Raw genomic sequence first — 20,169 nt, forward strand, 5'->3', positions numbered from 1 at the left:
GGTGGTGGTAGCGGGTGCTGCTGCGTTTAGCGAGCAAAAGCCAGAGATGCTGCTGAACATCCCACAATGTGGGGACAGCCCCCCGACAAAGACTATTTCACCAAAAATGTCAACAGTGCCGAGGGTGAGAATGGGGCCAATGGATGGGGCTGGGGGCTGAGGTGGGGTCCCAGGTTCTACTTCATCCAGCCTTTTCCTGGCACACAGGACAAGATCCAGAGATGGTCCTAAGGCCTGGCAAGCCTGGGGGGCAGACACCCCCAGGCCACAGCCCTGCCTTCCCACTGATAGGCCCCAGGCAGGCACACTGCAGAGGCCCAGCAGCGGTGGCCTGGGCAGGGCCAGCCAGTCTCTAGGCCTCGGTTTCCACACCTTCACTGTGGTGTGTGGTGAAGGACTGTAAGAGCTGTGTGTGTGCTAAGGGTCCCTTCCCATACCTACACCCCAAATCATGCCGAGGTCCACCCTCCTCTTTAATCTTGGACTAGAGGGTATACAGATGGGGAGTGGGGCAGGTGGGGAGGGAGAGTGGGCCACGGTCCTGAGTAAGAGGTCTAGGGGAAGCTTGGGGGGGCCAGGGCAGGGCCACATGGGACTCTGGGAGAGGGCTCAGTCCCCACAGTTGCCCATCTTCCAGCCTGTCCCCACCTCTTGCAGCCCAGGCTGACCCTCCGCCGAAGGGTCCAGATCTTGCTTGGGTGCTGGGTCCCACAGCCAAGGCCAGCCTGAGCACACACTGACGGTGGGCCGGATTGCAGCTGCCAGAAGCAGTCTCCTCAGTAGCCCGAGGCCTCCCCACCTTTCCTTGGGTCCGTTGCGGCATACACACAGGCCCCCTCCTGGGACACAGCCTGGACCACGTTCAGGAAAAAGGGCCTCATGGTCTGGTTGTGGCCCCTGTCCTGGAGCCCCTTCTGCACCTCCTGGAGAGGAGAGAAGGCCAGTGCACAGGTGAAGGCAGCTTCGCAACACCTGCAGAGGGGGCAGGGCCCCGGGTAGAGGTCTGACAGCCCCAACGGGGAAGGCAGGACTGGGCACCAGTGGTGGTGAGGATGGGAGGGTGCTAATGCAGCCTCATCTATAGGGCGAAGAGCCTGTGACCTCCCACCAAAGGTCCCAGTGGAGAAGCCAGGCTCCAGGGAGCATGGTGGGGAGGATGTCACCCAGGCCAGAAGGAGCTAGAGCTGCAAGATCACTTCTGTCCTGGATCTGAGGATACCAGGGGCCTAGCTGCAACATATGAGGAATCCAGCGGCTTTGGCAGAGAAATGGCTTATGGGGACTTACACTGCGAGACCTCTAATTTTGAGGACTTTGAGAGCAAAGCCTTCTTAAGGCAGAGCTTGGGACCTTTCTCAGAGTCCCAGCTCCTCCATACATAGGAACTGCCCAACTGAGGGGTGGGGAGTGCCCAGGGGCCCTGGGGCATGGAAGAGGAAAGATCTTGGCACCAACAGTCAGGCTACATAGGACCTCCTATCTCAACACTGACATGAGAAGACCAGAGATCCTGGTTGCCAAGAACATGGTAAATTTCTTAGGACCTCGGGCCCTGAAAGCTTAGGGCCCCAATGGTTGAGGAATCAGCTGGAGGAAGGACTCAAATTTTCAGATACTGTTTTCTCTGAAGATCCATGAGCCCAAGGACACTGACCCCCAGGCTAAAGGCACCAGTGGTCCTGAGGGTAAGGTGCTCAGAGCATGTGGCTCAGGTCTGAGACAGTGAGACTATGGAATTTGAGGGTGTCAGAAATCCAGGCAGGTGTAGGTTTCTAAGAACTGAGTACCTTGCCTTAGGATTATGGCGCTTACACATTTACCAGTCTGTAACTTTTACACAGATCCTGGAGTGTAGAGGCCTGTGCTACTCAAGCCCCACATTTCCACTTAGCATTTTGGACCAACAGACTAAGGACCTTAGCCCACTGACCCTAGGTGCCAGTCACTTCTATTTACAAAGACGTTGATGTTCTACAGTCCCCAAGACCGGGGCCTCCAACCTGATGTCACAGTGGTAGGGCGAGGTCTCCAGAGCACCATGTCCTTGGGTTATGTTTCTCTGCCTGATGCACCAATTGCCCAAGATCCTTAGATTTGAAGGCTGAGGTCCTCATAGCTGAGGCCACAACAGGACGTGTGGTCATCAGGGACTCTGTTCCTTAGCATCTAGTGGCCAAACTCCAAGGCCCTCAGGAAGGAGGACCCTTCTGGCCTTTAGTCCCTGGCCTTGGCTATGATAACCCTTGGAGACTCAAGGTTTCCACTTAGGGTCTAGGATTTTCTCCATAGAAGGCCCTGGATGTATAGCCAACACTCTAACTCTCCAAGAGAGCTGAGGATCTTGGCCTTATGGGTTGCTGGATTCTCTGAGATCTCAGAACACAAGGTCCTCAGGGAGTTGATGTTCACAGAGTGAAAACCTCAGTTAAGGGTCAAAGAGGAGGGCCCAAGAAGATGAGCCCTGAGGGCATACTCACTGTCCTTCTGCCATGGGGAGGACCCTATACAGGGAGGGAGCTCCTCGGACTCTGAGAGTCCTTAGTCTCCAGCCCCCAAGACCAAGGTTCTCAGGGACTATATATTCCCTTGGAGTAAATGTTCCTCTGTCTTTGGTCCTCAGTGTTCTAAGGGCCATGGGAGGCAGCTCACAGCAGAAATGGCAGCTTTGAGGACTTTTAACCCCAGCTGGCTGAACTGACCCCAGGCATGAAGCTTGGAGACTTGAAAAGCTGCCAGACTTTTAAATGAGATCTTAGTGAAGGGAAGGCTTCTGCCAGCCCAGCAAAACTCTGAGGAAGTTTGGGGCAGAGGAGTGGGGGCAGGGAGTTGGACAACAGAATTTAGCTCTGAGCACCTGCTTTTGTGGGGGAAACCAAGAAACGTCCATAAGAACCAGCACCAGTGCGACCCCCATGCCCCAGAAAGAAATCCCTATGCAGACTGTCACAGGAATGATACCCTTACAAATAAACTCACACATGAAAGCTATAAATCACACAAGGAAACAGATCACCATGAGGGAGTCTGAGAGACCACAGCCAGGAAAACTAGCTTCTGGAGAGAACAGAATAGAGCAGGAACCAAGGTGCAGAGGTACTTGGCCTGGGAGAAGTATGGACAAAACTCTATTTTCTGACTTGGGGGCCACAAGACTGGCCTGGTGCCTCCCCGACTGAGCTTCTGAACCCGCGATGGCCCCGGAAGTGGAAGTGTACCCATCCTAAGACACTCAGCGACTGAGATCCTACCAGGGGCTTTGAGCAGCATGCACTGAGGCATCTGTCCTAGCAGTGTCAGGGACAGTGGCCTTACCCGGCTGAAGTTGGGCTCATATTCCACATGGCCCTTGCTGTTGACATGCAGGATAGGGGCTTCAATGGCAGTCCTCAGGTCAAAGCCAAGCCATAGCTTGTTTATGATGGCCTGGGGGAGGGAAGAAGAACACAGGAAGGGAGGACACCAGCCACCCTACACCAGCCCCTCCCTGTCCCTGGGAGGGGGGATGTTCCAGCCAGGAGTTCCCTGACTCACCTGAGCCACAGCAGGGATGATGAGCTCCCCACCAGCCCCACCGATCACCAGCTTTGACCCCTGAGCTGCATTGATCAAGATGGAGGGGACCATGGATGATGGAGGTCGCTCGCCTGGAACTAGAGGCCAGATGGGTGTCACCCGCAGCCACACTTCCAGCCAGCACCCTCCAGACCACCCCTCCATTTCTGTCTCCATTCACCGCTATGCAAACAGGGGCTGGGCGAGGCAGCGGGGCTGGCCCAGGGGCCAAACTGCATCGCCCAGCCTTGTCTGCCTTCCCTTTTCTTGCCAGTGGGGTCCTCAGTCTCACCAGGTAGTGGGGTGACTCTGGAGTCCGGTGAGCGCCTCCAGCATAGGTCCAGAAGCTCATTGTTGAGGAGGATGCCCGTGCGTGGCGAGTACAGCATTGCTCCAAAGCTGCAGACAGAGGCAGAGCCTGGGCTCGGGCTGTGGGCGCCAGTCTCCCACACCAGCAAAGCTGTCGAGCACCGCTTTCCAGGAGTCCCTCATTTTAGTGGCAGCCTTCTAGCATGCTGGAGCTGCCATTCTCTCCCTGGCACTGCCCCCCAAGGATCCACCTGTGCCCCCCAGTTAGGGCATCCTTCTGGGTAAAGCTCATTCCCAAGCGGGTCGTGGTTCAGGGCCACCCATCTGCAGCCTTTCAGCCAGAAATGGCAGAGGTGTGTGGCCCCTCTGACAGAGAAGAAGCAAAGGGAAAATCAAGGTACTGCCCCATGGGCGCAAGCAAGGGGAGACTAGGGGGCCCGTAAAACAAGCTGAGGGAGCAAAGGAGCAGGGCCTGGGAACAGGCAGGAACATACGGCGTGTTGATGGTGCTCGTGGCTGCCACAGCACTGCCATCCTCCCCCAGCACAGAAACGTGCGCTGTGCCCATCCCGTGGCCCCAGGCCCCGGCCAGGCTGTAGTGGCTGAGATGATGGTCACCCCGAGCGTCGATCTGCTGCTGGATGTGCTGGGCCAAAGCCTCTCCCAGCAGGTCCTGGGAGGCGTTCTGGGGTGGCCGGGCAGATGGTAGGAACAGTAAGGTGCCAGGTAGGCCCACAGAGAAGAGGGTCTCCTTTGGAGGCCTTCTCCCGTGCACCCCCCTTGAGCCCAGGCTACCACCAGACGCTGCTCATCCTCCGGGCCCTCTGAGATATGGAGCCATCACTGCCTCTCTCACACCTGCCACTCTGGTCCCCTTCTAGTCCGCAGACCTCCTCACCCTCCCTGCCCTGGGCCACTGCCAGGCTGTCCTGTCCTAAAACCTCATACATCTCCCTCCAATCTCACCCAGCCAGACTCTTGGGGTCCAGGAACAGCCTGGCCTTCCCTTCACGCTGAGCCCTGGGGCTGGGACGGGGGCTCTCCACCAGCCACAGGCCATCTCACCTGGATATCCGGGTGGCTCCGAGGGTCCCACAGTCGCCACCTCTGTCCCCCGGCAAACTTGAGCGTCTCCACAAGGTGATGGTACAAGTTCACGCTCCCCTCGGGCCTGGCCACTGACTCAGAGGAGAAGTTGAACCCTGGGAAGGGGAGGGGGTGCAGATATGGATGACCCCGTGTAGCGGGTGGAATGTTGGCCCCCCTCAAAAAAGATTTGTCCATGTCCTGATCCCCAGAACCTGTGAATAGTACCTTATATGGCAAAAGAGTGAATTTTACCTTATATGGCAAAATGTGTGATTAAGTTAAGGATCTTGAAAAGAGCAGATTATCCTGGATTATCCGGGTGAGCTTTAAATGTAATCACACAATTAAATGTAATCTTATAAAACAGACACAGAGAAGAGGAGGAGACCCTGTGAGCGGGAGGCAGAGACTGGGAAGATGTCGCCGCAGCCTGGGAGTGCTGGCAGCCACCAAAAGCTGGAGGAGACAAAGAACAGATTGTCTCTCAGAGTCCTCAGAGGAGCCATGGCTCAGCTGACACCTTGATTTTGGACGTCTGGCCTCCAGAACTATGAGAGAGTGGATTTCTGTTGCTTTAAGCCACAAATTTGCGGTAACCTGTTATGGCAGCCAAGGGAACTGAGATAGTCAGCCTCGGGCAGCTCCAACCCTGGACACTGCGAGGACCCCCTTTCACCATCTCACAGTCCAGGCCTCAGCCCTGGATGCACACACGGGCCGGGCAGCTCACCACCTGCACCGCCCACCTGCTCCTGTGCCCCGGGACCGGATCGCCTGCAGGGGAGGACTCACTGGGTGGATGGTGTCAGACCCTTCAGCAAAGCCCCGAGTGTGGACTGCTCCAGAGGCTCTAGAGCACAGCATCTTGCCTGTTTCCACAGCCCCATCTTTGGTGTCTGAGGAGGAGGCTGAGCTGGAAAAGGAAGGCTGCCCCGAGCTACCGCTGGGCTTGGAGTTCCCAATGGGGGCAGGACTCTGGGTGGGAGGGCTGAGAGTCTTTCTTACCTTTGAGCACGTTGAGGATGAAGCTGAGAATCGCACCCCCTGCGGGTGGTGGCGGTGAGTATAGGGTGTAGTCCTCCAGGGGCACTGCCAGGGCATCCACTACCTCCGGCTGGAACTCTGCCAGGTCCTGCAGGGTCAGCTGGCTACCTGAGATGAGACAGAAAAGACTCCATGTGCAGATGGAAAAACTGAGGCAGAGAGACAGCCACGGATCCCAGGTCACATGGTGGGGCTTCCTCCATCCCCTAGGCTTCTAGAGCCCTAGGGGTGATGGAAGGTCTGTGGGCAGTGGCGTCAGGGCTGGGCCCTAGAGCCAGGCAAGAGATGGGTGGACAGAGGCCGAAGGCAGGCAGGTTGGTGGGGAGAAGAGGGGAAGGTGAGAGAGGCAAGGTGGCCTCTGACAGACTGTGAAGGTGGTGGACAGCTCCAGGCCCAGGAGCCCACTGTGGCCACCACTAACTCCCCTCTGTTGGCCCTAATTTCTGGGAGCTCTGCTCCTCAAGGACTCTGACCACGGGGTCCTGGAGGCCAGCAGTGGGCAGGCCTGGATACATGGCCTCTCCAAGTCCTGGGAGCGGTCCACACTCCGGCAAGGATTAGGGAAGGGCCTGCCTTCACTCCTAGCATCCAGAGCCAGCTCCTTCTCAGGCAGAGCTGTGGGCTCTGGGAACTCAGCACAGCTGACCTTGATTGGCAATGTCCTCCAGCAGCGTCCGGCCCAGCGTCCCTGTGTAGAAGACCTCTGCACCTTCTGTGGCCACGGTTTCCAGGGTGGCAGCCAACGCGGGCCATGGGAATGGGTCCTGAGCCTTCAGAGGTTCTGTCCCATTGAAAAAGAGCTGCCTGGGGAATTGGGGGCAGACTCAGGGTGGGGCCGGGTCCTGGAAGGCAGCCACACTCCTGTGGGGGCTCTTGTGGGTTCTTTGAGACCCTAAAGGGAGGCAGTCCTGGTCTGGGGTCCTGAGGGCCTGGTGTAGACATCAGGGGAGATGGTTTCTCTAAGACTGGGTGGGGCTGAAGCCTCTCACCTCACCCGTCACCCTGGCCTAAGGAGTGTATGCGCCCTAGTCGGGCCTGGGACACCTCTGGGAAGACATGGTCAGTGGACTGGCAGGGTGGGCAAAGGAGGTGGCCAAAGCCCTCCTGCAAGCCCAGAGGGGCCAGAGGACTGTGGCAGAGCCCAAATCCACACCCCGGAGTCCCATCACGTGGATATGGCCTGAGCCACTCGGATTAGGTTCTGCCACATGGAGCCTGAAAGTCTGAAACCGCAAAGTACTGGCCTTCCTGGCCTTCAGGCCCCCGATACCACCATAGGGTCAACCCTCCAGTTTGAGGAGGCTCTGAGGTAGAACCGGGGTAGGAGCCAGGCAAAGACAGGCCAGAGCCTGAACCCAGGAGATGAGCAGGAGCCCTGGGGCTCCCTGGGGAAGTGCTCACCTCAGAGAAGTCATGTACAGGGAAGGCCGTAGGAAGTCACTCTGCAGGAACTGACTGAGGGTAAAGGGCATGCGGTAGTCCCCTCGGAGCAGGGAGATGGTGGGCCAGAACAGCTGTGCCCACGGCAGGTGGCCGTGGCGACGGTGGGCCTCAGCATAGCCACGGAGTTCCCCGGGCACTCCAATCCACTGGGCCCCTACGAGGCAAGTGGCATCGTGTCCCTGCCCCCAGGCTGCCCCCACCTTGGCCTCAGCCCTGTAGCCTGCCCCAGGGGTTCTCCACCACCTCCACCCTTGCCCCTCCAGCTTGGCCCTCTTGGTGTGGCAGCCAGAATGAGCTTTCTGGAGCCCACACCTGACCATGATCCTCTCTGCTCAAACCCCGATGGCTCCCCACTGCCTTCCCTCAGGGCCCAGCACAAAGTGGCTCCAGGAACCCCCACCCCACCCACCACCCCATCTCCACTGAACCCTCCAAGCCTTTGCTAGGCTGGTTCCTATGCTTAGATCACCACCCCCTACTCAGAGAGCCCCTCCCCCAACTCCAGCAGGTCAGGACCTCCATGGGGGCAGGTCAGGACCTCCATAGCTAGCTGCTATCTCCTGGTACCAGGGTGTCAGAGCCTGTCCAAGACGCCCCTTCAGGGGAGTGTTTTGGTCAGCCCCAGTGGCCTGATGGGGTGGGAGCCTGTGGTCCCTCCAAGGGCTTCACCTGTGCCCAGTGGCTGGGCCTGCTCACACTGGTCCAGCAGATGGGGGACATAGCTGGCAGGCACCGTCTCCCTGGCATTGATGACTTCCACCTTCCCTGGAGTTGGGGCAGAGCATGTGAGTGCTCAGGGGCACTCCTGTAGCTGCCAGGCCTCATCCCACACAAACCACCGCCCACCCCCCCCCCCCCGGCCCCCCTGCCCCGCCACAGCCCTGGCCCTACTCTAGGCCTCACTTTCTCTCTTTGTACCATGAACTAGCCTCTGTGCTGTAGGGGCCAAGAGCAGGCTTCCCAAAGATGGGCCACTTTGGCATGAAGATTATTTGTGAGTTAAAAGCAAATTAAAACCCAGCAGAATCCAGAAAAGCTTTTTACCTCCCCCACCCCCTCCACTACTGCCTGAAAGAATTTACACAGAGGACCAGCTCCAGGAGGACAGCTATCACCACAGACAACTATATTAGGATATGAATGAGGTAGGGTAGGTAGACTGGACCTTGCAAGGCCTGTTTGGTCAAAGTCTTCTGTGTCTCATTGTTTCCCAGGACCTCCCCCCTCCCCACACACATTTGTTTAGCAAATATTTACGCTTCTTTATCTTCCTGTGAATTGCACTCCTTCCTTTTGAAGTCCTGGACCCTTACCCCTTCTCCTTAGCTCTTTTTGCCTGTCTTTGGAATTTCCGTGTCTGTGTGGATTCCCCAGAAATTAAATTTGATTTTGTCCTATTAATTTCTCTCAGGTCAATTTAATTCTTAATCCAGCCAGAAGGACCTTGAAGGGCAAAGGAAATTCCTCCTCCCTGACAGTGCTAAGATTTGAGATGGCCGTGAAGTCTTCACAAAGACAAGCTGGGGGGAAGGGCAGGGGCACCAAGAGGACCCAAGAAGTGGCATGGGTGGGCAGGACAGCTCAGCAAACGCTGGGGATGTTTATAAGCACCTCACTGTTAGCACTTGTGGACAAGCCCATCCTCCCCACGGGGTTCCCCATGCGGACTCACCTGTGGTGGCGTTATAGATGGTGAAGATGACCCCTCCACCCAACCCCATGCTCTGAGGGTTGACGACTCCGGTGCAGACCAGAGCCGCAATGGCGGCATCCACAGGTGAGCCATGTTGCTGGAGGATGGTTCTGGGGGACACGGCATACAGTAAGAGGCCTGGCTCCCCTGCCCCAGCCTCCCAACATGGGCTTACTCGATTGGCATTTACTAGGGAATGGTGACAGGTAGGTGACCTTCTGCTGCCACCAAACCCTGGGTTAGGTCAGAGACCACACTGGGCTGCCCCCTCAAGTCCAGCTGCTCACAGATCCACAGCCCTCTACAGATGGCAAATTGTCATACCATTTACAATGCCCCTTGACATATATAAGGAACTTCTCAGTTTGTAAGAAGATTTTGCTGTCATGATTCCCTAGGCCCTTCCAGCAGCCCTGGCTCATTTGCCTGAGCCAGACCTCCAGTCCCTCCCAGCAATCCAGGAGCCCAGCCTGGGCAGCTCCCCCTCCCCATCTCGCTGGGGGCACACGGGCCCCAACTCCTTTAAGACTGAACTTTTTCAGGTGACCCCAGGTTCTTGCCCTGCCACCAGGGGCTTGGGTTCCCCAGCCTAGGGTTCCCTCCTAGGGCCCCAGTGTCTATGGGAATGCTCTCTGGCCTTAGTCTCCACATCTGTCCATGGCCACCCAGGGGTGGGCCCTTAAGCTCCAAGGTGCTGGTCAGACTGGCCTGTGTCAAGGAAATGACCCTGTCCTTAGGGTACAGCCCTGTATAGTTCACTGGGGGCTGCCTCATTCTGAACACCCAGGAATCCTCTCCAGTACTTCAAGGAAGCAAGCATTTAAACCAGTTACAGATGGGGAAACCAAGGCCCAAAGAGGGAGTGGACCTGGTTCCCCTCCACCACATTGGACCTCTGACCCCAGCACCCTCCCTCAGCTCAGGCATCTCAGCCTGACCACTCCACTCTGGGCTCACACCCTTCTCTGAGTCCTTTCTCTGGGCTCACACATGGGCACACATGGCTACCACATGGACATCTGCAATCTTGGAATGGGAAAGGGACACATAAAATACAGTCACATCCAGACACAGAGAAACACAAACTCTTAGTAAGATGAAAACACCATAAGCAAAAACAAAAGACAAACTGTAAAACCTTTTTTTTTTTTTTTTAAATTCCCATTATAAAAGCCTCATCTCACCTGACTCATTGCTTCCTGACTCTGGAAGTGCTTTCTATACTCACCTTCCAGAAGACACCTTCCCACCACCACCACCATCACCACCATGCTCTGGTTTTCCCCCCACCTCCCTGACCTCACATTGCTGAAGGCATCAGGCTCAGTCCTCCATCCTTGTGCGCTATATCTCCTCCCAGACGAGCTGATCTAGGCTCAGAGCTTAAATCGCAACCTCCACCCTGATGATCCTTAAATTTTATCTCCAGCTCAGTCCTCTCCCCTAAACTCCAGTCACATCCACAGTCATCCACAAGATACCTCCTCTGGGTGTCTAAGAGGCATTTCACACTTTTTTGTTTGTTTTGTTTGTTTCTTAAGTTTTTATTTGAGGCATTTCACTCTTAACATGACCTAAACTGCATTTTCCTACCACCTCTTGTCCCGCCAAATGGCTCCCTTCCTACCTTCACTATCTTCGAAAGGACACAACCATTCACACCTTTGTGCTGGCCATGAATGCTAGAGTCCTTCATGATTGTTCACTTTCTTTCATCCCCAGATCCAAGCTACCAGCATCTCTCACCTGGGCTATTGCAACATCTCTTGGTCCCCTGCCTCTGCCTCCCCCCCACCCTTACATATTTAACAAAATTACCTGTAAAAATGTAACTCAGACATCCCCACAACAGGAAACTAAATAATTCAGACCAAACTTCCTACAGACCACTAGAAAATCCAGACAAATAGAAAACATCTGCTTAAAGACATCACAAGCTGGGAAGAAATACAGGCCTAGAGAAAGAGGAGCCTAGAGAGAGAAAGATGTTTGCTGGTCCTGGAAGAAGTGGCCAAGAAGCCACACAATGCTTTTGACACCCTAGTGTGGCTGGGGGTTGGGTATGCTGGTGAATCACACTTGGAGATGGGTCCTTGCTCTGGAAGTAAAACGAGAAATGGGTCAGCCTTGATGAGCCCAGTGGCCCAAGCTTCAAGTCCTTACTGTTAATCAAACTGGATTAAGATGATATCCTGGGCCTCAGATTATTTCTAAAAATTATTTTTAATAATTTTTAACACATTCCCCAAATGCTAAATTTAAAATAGCCAAGCAAACAAGGCAGTAAGACAGCATAAACAAAGCCCAAGAGAAAGCATAAACAATGAAGAAAGACCCATGGGATCTCCAGATTATGAAACTGTCAGACCACAGTACATTGAAGGGTATAAAAAACAAGATTAAGAATTTCACCAGAGAACTGGCAACTATAATACATGGAATTAGGAGCTCAATGCTAATAGTAAATTAGCAACAGGTTGGACACAAATTTTTAAAAAAGATTAATTCAATACAAAATATCCAAATCTGGGGCGCCTAGGTGGCTCAGTCGGTTAAGCGGCCAACTTTGGCTCAGGTCATGATCTCGTGGTCCGTGAGTTCGAGCCCCGCGTCGGGCTCTGTGCTGACAGCTCAGAGCCTGGAGCCTGTTTCAGATTCTTTGTCTCCCTCTCTCTGACCCTCCCCCATTCATGCTCTGTCTCTCTCTGTCTCAAAAATAAATAAACGTTAAAAAAATATTTAAAAAAACCAAAATATCCAAATCTAAGTACAGAGGGGGAAAACTATAGAACATATAGAAAATAGATTAAAAGACATTGGGATAAAACAATAAAAAAATCATGCAAATGCTAACTAACATTTATAACTATATTCATTTCAGACAAAGTAGATTTTAAGAAGACAGATATTATTTGAGATAATAGGGATACATTATTATTATAAAAGCTCAATTCAACATGAAGACATAAGAATCTGAATGCATGTACACTTAGTTTAAAAATGCAAAGCAAAAATTGGCAGAACAAAAAGAAAGAGACAAATATACATGGTAGAAACTTTTAGGCTGGGAGGCAGGTCAGAAACTTATAGAATAAGTAGGATAAAAATCTGTAAGGCTGTAGACGATTTGAATGACACCACTGTAATAAAATGACTGAACTGACACATACAAAGTGATGTACTCAGAAATCATGCAGTTGAATACACGTTCAAGAACACATAGAATATTTATATAAACAGATCATATTCTGGACCTTAAAGCAAGCCTCACAAGTTTCAAAGAACTGAAATCATACAAATGACTTAGAAAATCCCCACATATTTGGAAACCAAGAAAAACACTATTAAACAGCTCACAGAGCAAAGAAGACATTACAACAGAGATTAGAAAGTGTTTCAAACCAAGTGCAGTGAAAATACTATACATCAGAACTTGAGTTATCAGCCATCATATGGGAGGAAGGAAAGGGGAGGCAATGGGTCTGAAGAACTTCCACATCCCCCACAGGGTCTCAGAGGGAAGAGATCAATGTGAAAACCTTCACTCAGATGAGTGTTACAGATTGTGTTAGGCAGTCTCCAGCTTATGGGTGAGTGAAAGGTAACCAAGAGAAGACATGGTGCTAAAGAGTTCTGGGTCCTAGAACTCTCAAAATGAATAAACCAACACCCTCCTCCAGGGCAGAGAGCCCTGCCCTGATGAGAGGCTACTGTAGTAGAAGCAAATTGAACAGGACAGGAACCACAGAGGCAAAAGAAAGAGAACACAATTGTCAATAAGTTGGAGACCACATATATTTTTCCAATCATTTTGTGAAAACAGCAGAAGGAATTCAAGAGCTATGAAGTAATAAAAGCTATTTTGACCTGCCTTCCAGCCTAAAAGTACAGGAAAATTCATCTTGCTTTACCATGGATAATAAAACATGTTGAAGTCATACCCCATACAGAACTGTTATAAGAAAAAAAGATAATAAGGAGCAGCATAATGATCCATGGAGGCATGCTAAAAAGACGAGCCTACAAAGCAGATGTAAATGGCAACTTAATATTTCAAAATGTGCCAAAATAAATTAAAAGAGGTATAGAAGCAATGAAGGGACAGCATACATCAGAATTAGAAAAACTGCAAATGAAGAGACTAGAAAAGATGACTTAAAAAAACAAAATTATAGAACTCAAGAAAGAATAAAACATAAAAGAAAAAATTCCCTGAAATGAAGGCTAAGCACAAACACAGGGCAAATGCCTACAGAGGTTCCTTAAAAGAAAGAGAACATGAGGGTCACCTGGGTGGCTCATTTGGTTAAGCATCTGACTCAATTTCAGCTCAGATCATGATCTCACGGTTTGTGGGATGGAGCCTCGCATCAGGCTCTGCAATGACAGTGTGGAACCTGCTTGAGATTTTTCTCTCCCCTCTCTGCCTCTCCCCACTTGCTCATTCTCTCTCTCTCTCTCTCTCTCTCTCTCTCTCTCTTTCTCCCTCTCTCTCTCAAAGTAAATAAACATTAAAAGTTTTTTTTAAAAGATGGGGCACCTGGGTGGCTCAGTTGGTTGAGTGTCTGACACTTGATTTCAGCTCAGGTCATGATCTCACAGTTCATGGGTTCGAGCCCCATGTCAGGCTCTGTTCTGGCAGCATGGAGCCTGCTTGAGATTCTCTCTCTCCCTCTCTCTCTGCCCCTCCCCTTCTTGTGTTCTCTCTCTCTCTATTTCAAAAATAAACATTTTTTAAAAAGAAAGAGAAGATAAAAAGGGGAGAATTTTTAAATCAAAAATAAATGAAAAAGAGATTTTAAAATACAAAAGACAGGCAAAGAAGATCAAACACAAACATAATAGGAGTCCCAAAGCAGAAAGCCAAATCTATGGGACAGAATAAGTAATAAATACTATAATTCAAGATAACTTTCATAATTTAAAAGGAAAAAAAACCCACAAAATTTACTCTGTATTGAAAAAGGCACTCCACTATGTGGGAAAATCAATTCAGAATAGCCAACACTGAGATATATTCTAATAAACCTTTTGGACTTCAATAACAATTAATAATTATTTGGGAATATAGATAAAAAGACTCTTCTAGAAGAGAAAGAAAATAAGATTGTCATCAGACTTTTCAACACCAATGCTTTGTTCCAGGGATGGTGAAGTGTTATAATCAACACATTCAAGGAAAGAAAACGTGAACCAAAGATTTTATATCCATCTCAACTGACCATCACCTACAAAGGCCACAAACTGTTGTAAACGTGCAAGAGGGAGAGAGTTAAGATGGCAGAGTAGTAAGGGGACCCCAGGCTTGCCTCATCCCTCAAACACAGCTATATGAACATCAAATCATTTTGAACACCTATGAAATCAATCTGAGGATTAAGAGAACAACCTGCCCAATTAGAGGGAGAGAACGTGACGGGTACAAGATGCTGAGATGTGAACTGGGGGAGAGAAAAGCCATGGCGCCGAGGTGAGAAGGGAGCCCCTTTCGTGGAGAGGAGAGAAGGGAAGAGAGAACTGCACATCAGGCCCACACAAGAAAAATACTTCTTCCCTGAAACCATTGACTGGAGAATCAAGAGGAACTGATTATCGGAAGTTTTTGCAAACAGTGGAGCTCAAAATCTGAGCATTTAGAAGTCTGCGCCATTCAGTGGAGTAGATCTGGGCAGGCAGTGGTGCTCCTGTGGAGAAGGAAGGCAGAAGCCCAGGAATGGACAGCATGGTGTAGGGATCCCCTGGGTTTCACTGGGAGATCTGAAGGAAGCCTGGAACACAGGAGGGGAGATTGTTCACTTATCTGTGAGGGCTACCTGAACAGCATGGACACCAGCTTCTCTACCCTGCAATAAGAGAGCAGAGTGATGCCATCTTCCCTCACCCACCAGCACTGTTGGACTTCAGCAAGCAACAGAACACTCCCAGTGGAGGCTGGAGCTGCTTACACCAAAACCCACCCTGCTGTGCCCTGCAGGTGCACCTTCACTAGGGCAGGTCTGACTGAGCCAGCACAGTGGGCCTCTCCTCAAGAGGACCAACACAAGCCCCACACATGCACCAAGTCTACTGATCATAGAGTGCTCCAAAGCATCAGCTTCAGTTCTGATGGAAATAGGACCAGGCTTTTTCCTTCCTTCCTTCCTTTCTTTCTTTCTTTCTTTCTTTTTTTTTCTTTGGAATCAGGCATACAGTTTTTGGTCTGTTTGTTTGCTTGTTTGGGTTTTTTGTTCCTTTTCTTTTCTCTTTTTTTGGAACAGTCTTTAAAAAAAAAAGGTTTATTTTAACAACTCAAAGCACACCTAGTCAAAGGTCCAAACACTCCCCACTGCAACCAAGGAAGAGCTCTGCAGAGGGCTGATGTGAAGAAAAGAGCAGACAAATCACAACAGCAGAGTGCACACAGCATACACCAGAAACACTTCCTGACCTGGCAGTTCCTGGACAGTGTATGACCTCTTCTTATAGAGCATTACTCTCAGGAACAGGAAAAATAACAAGTTTTCATAACACACAAAAGGCAAAAAGCTAGACAAAATGACAAGAAGGAGAAATTCTCCCCAAAATAAAGAAAAAAGAAACCACAGCCAGGGACGTGCTCAAAACAGACATAAGCAATATACCTGAACAAGAATTTAGAGCTACAATCATAAGAGTACTATCTGGGCTTGAAAGCATAGAAGACACCAGAGAAACTCTTGCTGCAGAGACAAAAGACCTAAAAACTAGTCAGGCCCAATTAAAAAATGCTTTAACTGAGATGCAAAATTGACTGGATCCTCACAATGAGGATGGAAGAAGCAGAGGAATGGATAGGTGATATAAAAGATTAAATTATGGGAAATAATGAACCTGAAAAGAAGAGGGAAAAAAAACTATTAGATCACAAATATAGACTTAGGGAATTCAGTGATTCTATAAAGCACAATAATATCCCTATCATAAGAATCCCAGAAGAGCAGGAAAAAGTGACAGAAGGTTTATTTGAACAAATTATAGCTGAGAACTTCCCTAGTCTGGGGAAAGAAACAGGCATTCAAGTCCAAGAGGCACAGAAAACTCCCCTCAAAATCACCAAAGCATGCCAACACCAAGACATATCACAGTGAAAGTTGACAAAGAGAATTCTGAAAGCTAAGGACAAAAGGTCCTTAACTTAAAAGGGCAGATACATAAGGTTTGCAGCAGACCTGTCCACAGACTTGACAGGCCAGAAGGGAGTGGCGTTACATATTAAATGTGCTAAGTGGGAAAAATAGGCAGCCAAGAATACTTTATCCAGCAAGGTTGTTACTCAGAATAGAAGGAGAGTAAGGAGTTTCCAAGACAAGCAAAACCTAAAGGAGTTCATGACCGCTAAACCAGCCCTGCAAGAAATATTAAAGGGGACTCTTTCAGTGGGAAAGAGAGACCAAATCAACAAAGACTAGAAGGGAACAGAGACAATCTACAGGAACTATTACTTTATAGGTAATACAATGGCACTAAATTAATATATATCAACAATTACTCTAAATGTAAATAGACTAAATGCTCCAATCAAGACATAGGGTATCAGGGGCGCCTGGGTGGTGCAGTCGGTTAAGCGTCCGACTTCAGCCAGGTCACCGCGGTCCGTGAGTTCGAGCCCCGCGTCAGGTTCTGGGCTGATGGCTCAGAGCCTGGAGCCTGTTTCCGATTCTGTGTCTCCCTCTCTCTCTGCCCCTCCCCCGTTCGTGCTCTGTCTCTTTCTGTCCCCAAAATAAATAAACGTTGAAAAAAAAATTAAAAAAAAAAGACATAGGGTATCAGAATGTATTAAAAAAACAAGCCCCGTTGATATGTTGCTTACAAAAGACTCATTTTAGACCTAAAGTCACCTCCAGATAGAAAGGGAGGGAATGGAGAACCATTTATTATGCTAGTGGACATCAAAAGAAAGCTAGAGTCGCCTACTTATATCAGACAAACTAGATTTTAAAACAAAGACTGCAAAAAGAGATTATATCACAGTAAAGGGGTCTATCCAGTAAGAAGAGCTAACAATCATGAATATTTATGCCCCCAATTTGGAAGAAGCCAAGTATATAAATCAATTAATAAGAAACTTAAAGAAACTCATTGATAATAATGCAATAATAGTAGGGGACTTTAAAACCCCACTTATAGCAATAGATGTATCTAAGCAGAAGTTCAACAAGGAAACAATGGCTTTGAATGACACACTGGACCAGATGGACTTAGCAGATATATTTAGAGAATTTCATCCTAAAGCAGCAGAATACACATTCTTTTTGAGTGCACACGAAACATTCTCCAAAATAGATCACATACTGGGTTACAAATCAAGTCTCAACCAGTGCATACCATGCATATTTTCAGACCACAATGCTATGAAACTTGAAGTCAACCACAAGAAAAAATTTGGAAAGACCACAAATACATGGAGGTTAAAGAGCATCCTACTAAAGAATGAATGGGTTAACCAGGAAATTAAAAAAGAAATTTGAAAATACATAGAAGAAAATGAAAATGAAAATAAAACATTCTAAAACCTTGGGACACAGCAAAGGTGGTCATAAGAGGGAAGTGTGCAGCAATACAGGTCTTCGTCAAGAAGCAAGAAATGTTGGGGCGCCTGGGTGGCGCAGTCGGTTAAGCGTCCGACTTCAGCCAGGTCACGATCTCGCGGTCCGTGAGTTCGAGCCCCGCGTCAGGCTCTGGGCTGATGGCTCAGAGCCTGGAGCCTGTTTCCGATTCTGTGTCTCCCTCTCTCTGCCCCTCCCCCGTTCATGCTCTGTCTCTCTCTGTCCCAAAAATAAATAAACGTTGAAAAAAAATTAAAAAAAAAAAAGAAGCAAGAAATGTCTAAAATACACAACCTAGTCTTACATCTAAGGAACTGGAAAAAGAACAGCAAATCAAGCCTAAAACCAGCAGAAGAAAGAAATAATAAAGATTAGAGCAGAAATAAATGATATAGAAATAAAAAGAAACAGAACAGATTGAAACTAGGAGCTGATTCTTTGAAAGAATTAGTGGGGTGCCTGGGTGGCTCAGTCAGTTGAGTGTCCAGCTTCAGCTCAGGTCATGATCTCACGGTTTATGGGTTTGAGCCCTGTGTCGGGCTCTGTGCTGGCAGCTCAGAGCCTGGAGCCTGCTTCCAATTCTGTGTCTCCCTCTCTCTCTGCCCCTCCACCACTCGTGCTCTGTCTCTCTCAAAAACTAAATAAACATAAAAAAATAAAATGAAAGAAAGAAAGAAAGAAAGAAAGAAAGAAAGAATTAGCAAAATTGGTAAACTCCTAGCCAGACTTAAGATGAAGAGAAAGGACCCAAATAAATAAAATCACAAAATTTAAGAAGAGAGATCACAATCAATACCACAGAAGTACAATTAGAATATTATGAGCAATTATTTTTAAACAAATTGGGCAATCTGAGAAGAAGTGGATACATTCCTAGAAACATATAAACAACCAAAACCAAAACAGGAAGAAAGAGAAATTTGAACCGATCCATAATCAGCAAAGAAACTGAATCAGTAATCAAAAATCTCCCAACAAACAAGTGTCCAGGGCCAGATGACTTCCCAGGGGAATTCTATCAGACATTTAAAGAAGAATTAATACCTATTCTTCTGAAACTGTTCTAAAAAATATAAATGGAAGGAAAACTTCATTAGCTTGATTCCAAAACCAGACAAGGACCAATTATAATGACAAGGACCAGACAAGGAGAATTATAGACCAATATCCCCGATGAACACGAATGCAAAAATTCTCAGCAAGATACTAGCAAATTGACTCCAACAGTACATTAAAAGAATTATTCACCATGATCAAGTGGGGTTTATTCCTGGGCTGTAGTGGTAGTTCAATATTCACAGATCAACCAATGTGACACACCACATTAGTACAAGAAAGTATAAGAACCACATTATCCCCTCAATAGATGAAGAAAAAGCTTTTGACAAAATACAGCATCTAATCTTGATAAAAACCCTCAAAAAAGTAGGAATAGATGGCACATACCTCAACATCATAAAGGCCATATATGAAAGACCCACAGCTAATATCGTCCTCAAGGGGGAAAAACTGAGAGCTTTTTCCCCAAGGTCAGGACTACAACACGGATGTCCACTGTCACCACTGTTCAAGATAGTACTGGAAGTCCTAGCCTCAGCAATCAGACAACAAAAATGTTTATAGCAGCGCAACAATAGCCAAATTATGGAAAGAGCCCAATGAATGAATAAAGCCCTGATGAATGGATAAAGAAGATGTGGTGTATATATATACACAATGGAAATATTACTTGGTGATCAAAAAGAATGAAATCTTGTCATTTGCAACGACATAGGTGGAACTAGAGTGTATTATGCTAAGCGAAATAAGTCAGTCAGAAAAAGACAAAAACCAGGTGCTTGGGTGGCTTAGTCAGTTAAGCGTCCACTTCGGCTCAGGTCATGATCTCGTGGTTCGTGAGTTCGAGTCCTGCGTCGGGCTCTGTGCTGACAGCTCAGAGCCTGGAACCTGCTTCAGATTCTGTGTCTCCCTATTTCTCTGCCCCTCCCCTGCTCATGTTGTCTCTCTCTCTGTCTCTCAAAAATAAATAAACATTAAAAAAATTAAAAAAAAAAGAAAAAGACAAAGATCATATGATTTCACTCATATGTGGAATTTAAGAAGCAAAACAGATGAACATAGGAGAGGGGAAGGAAAAATAAAATAAGATAAAAACAGAGAGGGAGGCAGACCATGAGACTCAATTATAGAGAACAAACTGAGCATTGCTGGAGGAAAGGTGGGGTGGGGGGAGCTAAATGAGTGATAGACGTTAAGGAGGGCACTTGTAGTGAGCACTAGGCGGTATATGTAAGTTATGAATCCTTAAATTCTACTCTTGAGACCAGCATTATACCATATGTTAACTGACTTGAATCTAAATAAAGACTTGGAAGAAAAAAAAAATAAACATGCAAGAACTCAGTGAATATTTTCCCCAAGAACGCTTCCTGAAGAATCTAATAAAAAGCAAACTTCAGAACCAAAATAACTGGA

The 20,169-nt window shown here is 48.7% G+C and overlaps 1 protein-coding gene across 1 annotated transcript in view; it reads right to left on the reverse strand.

The window, feature by feature from the left end:
* Window positions 1-460: 460 nt before the first annotated feature.
* Window positions 461-20,169, reverse strand: part of GGT5 (gamma-glutamyltransferase 5) — a 30,500-nt gene continuing 10,791 nt past the window's right edge. The window contains exons 3-13 of the mRNA XM_047828267.1: window positions 9,110-9,240; window positions 8,107-8,202; window positions 7,396-7,591; window positions 6,641-6,798; window positions 5,956-6,102; window positions 4,927-5,063; window positions 4,356-4,546; window positions 3,845-3,951; window positions 3,532-3,650; window positions 3,313-3,423; window positions 461-923 (exon numbers count right to left, since the gene is read on the reverse strand). Of these exons, the coding sequence (XP_047684223.1) occupies window positions 777-923; window positions 3,313-3,423; window positions 3,532-3,650; window positions 3,845-3,951; window positions 4,356-4,546; window positions 4,927-5,063; window positions 5,956-6,102; window positions 6,641-6,798; window positions 7,396-7,591; window positions 8,107-8,202; window positions 9,110-9,240 (1,540 nt within the window). The 3' untranslated portion in view covers window positions 461-776. The remainder of the gene's footprint in view (window positions 924-3,312; window positions 3,424-3,531; window positions 3,651-3,844; window positions 3,952-4,355; window positions 4,547-4,926; window positions 5,064-5,955; window positions 6,103-6,640; window positions 6,799-7,395; window positions 7,592-8,106; window positions 8,203-9,109; window positions 9,241-20,169) is intronic.

This window comes from Prionailurus viverrinus, chromosome D3 (genome assembly GCF_022837055.1).
Source record: "Prionailurus viverrinus isolate Anna chromosome D3, UM_Priviv_1.0, whole genome shotgun sequence".
In the NCBI taxonomy this organism is placed as follows: Eukaryota; Metazoa; Chordata; class Mammalia; order Carnivora; family Felidae; genus Prionailurus; species Prionailurus viverrinus.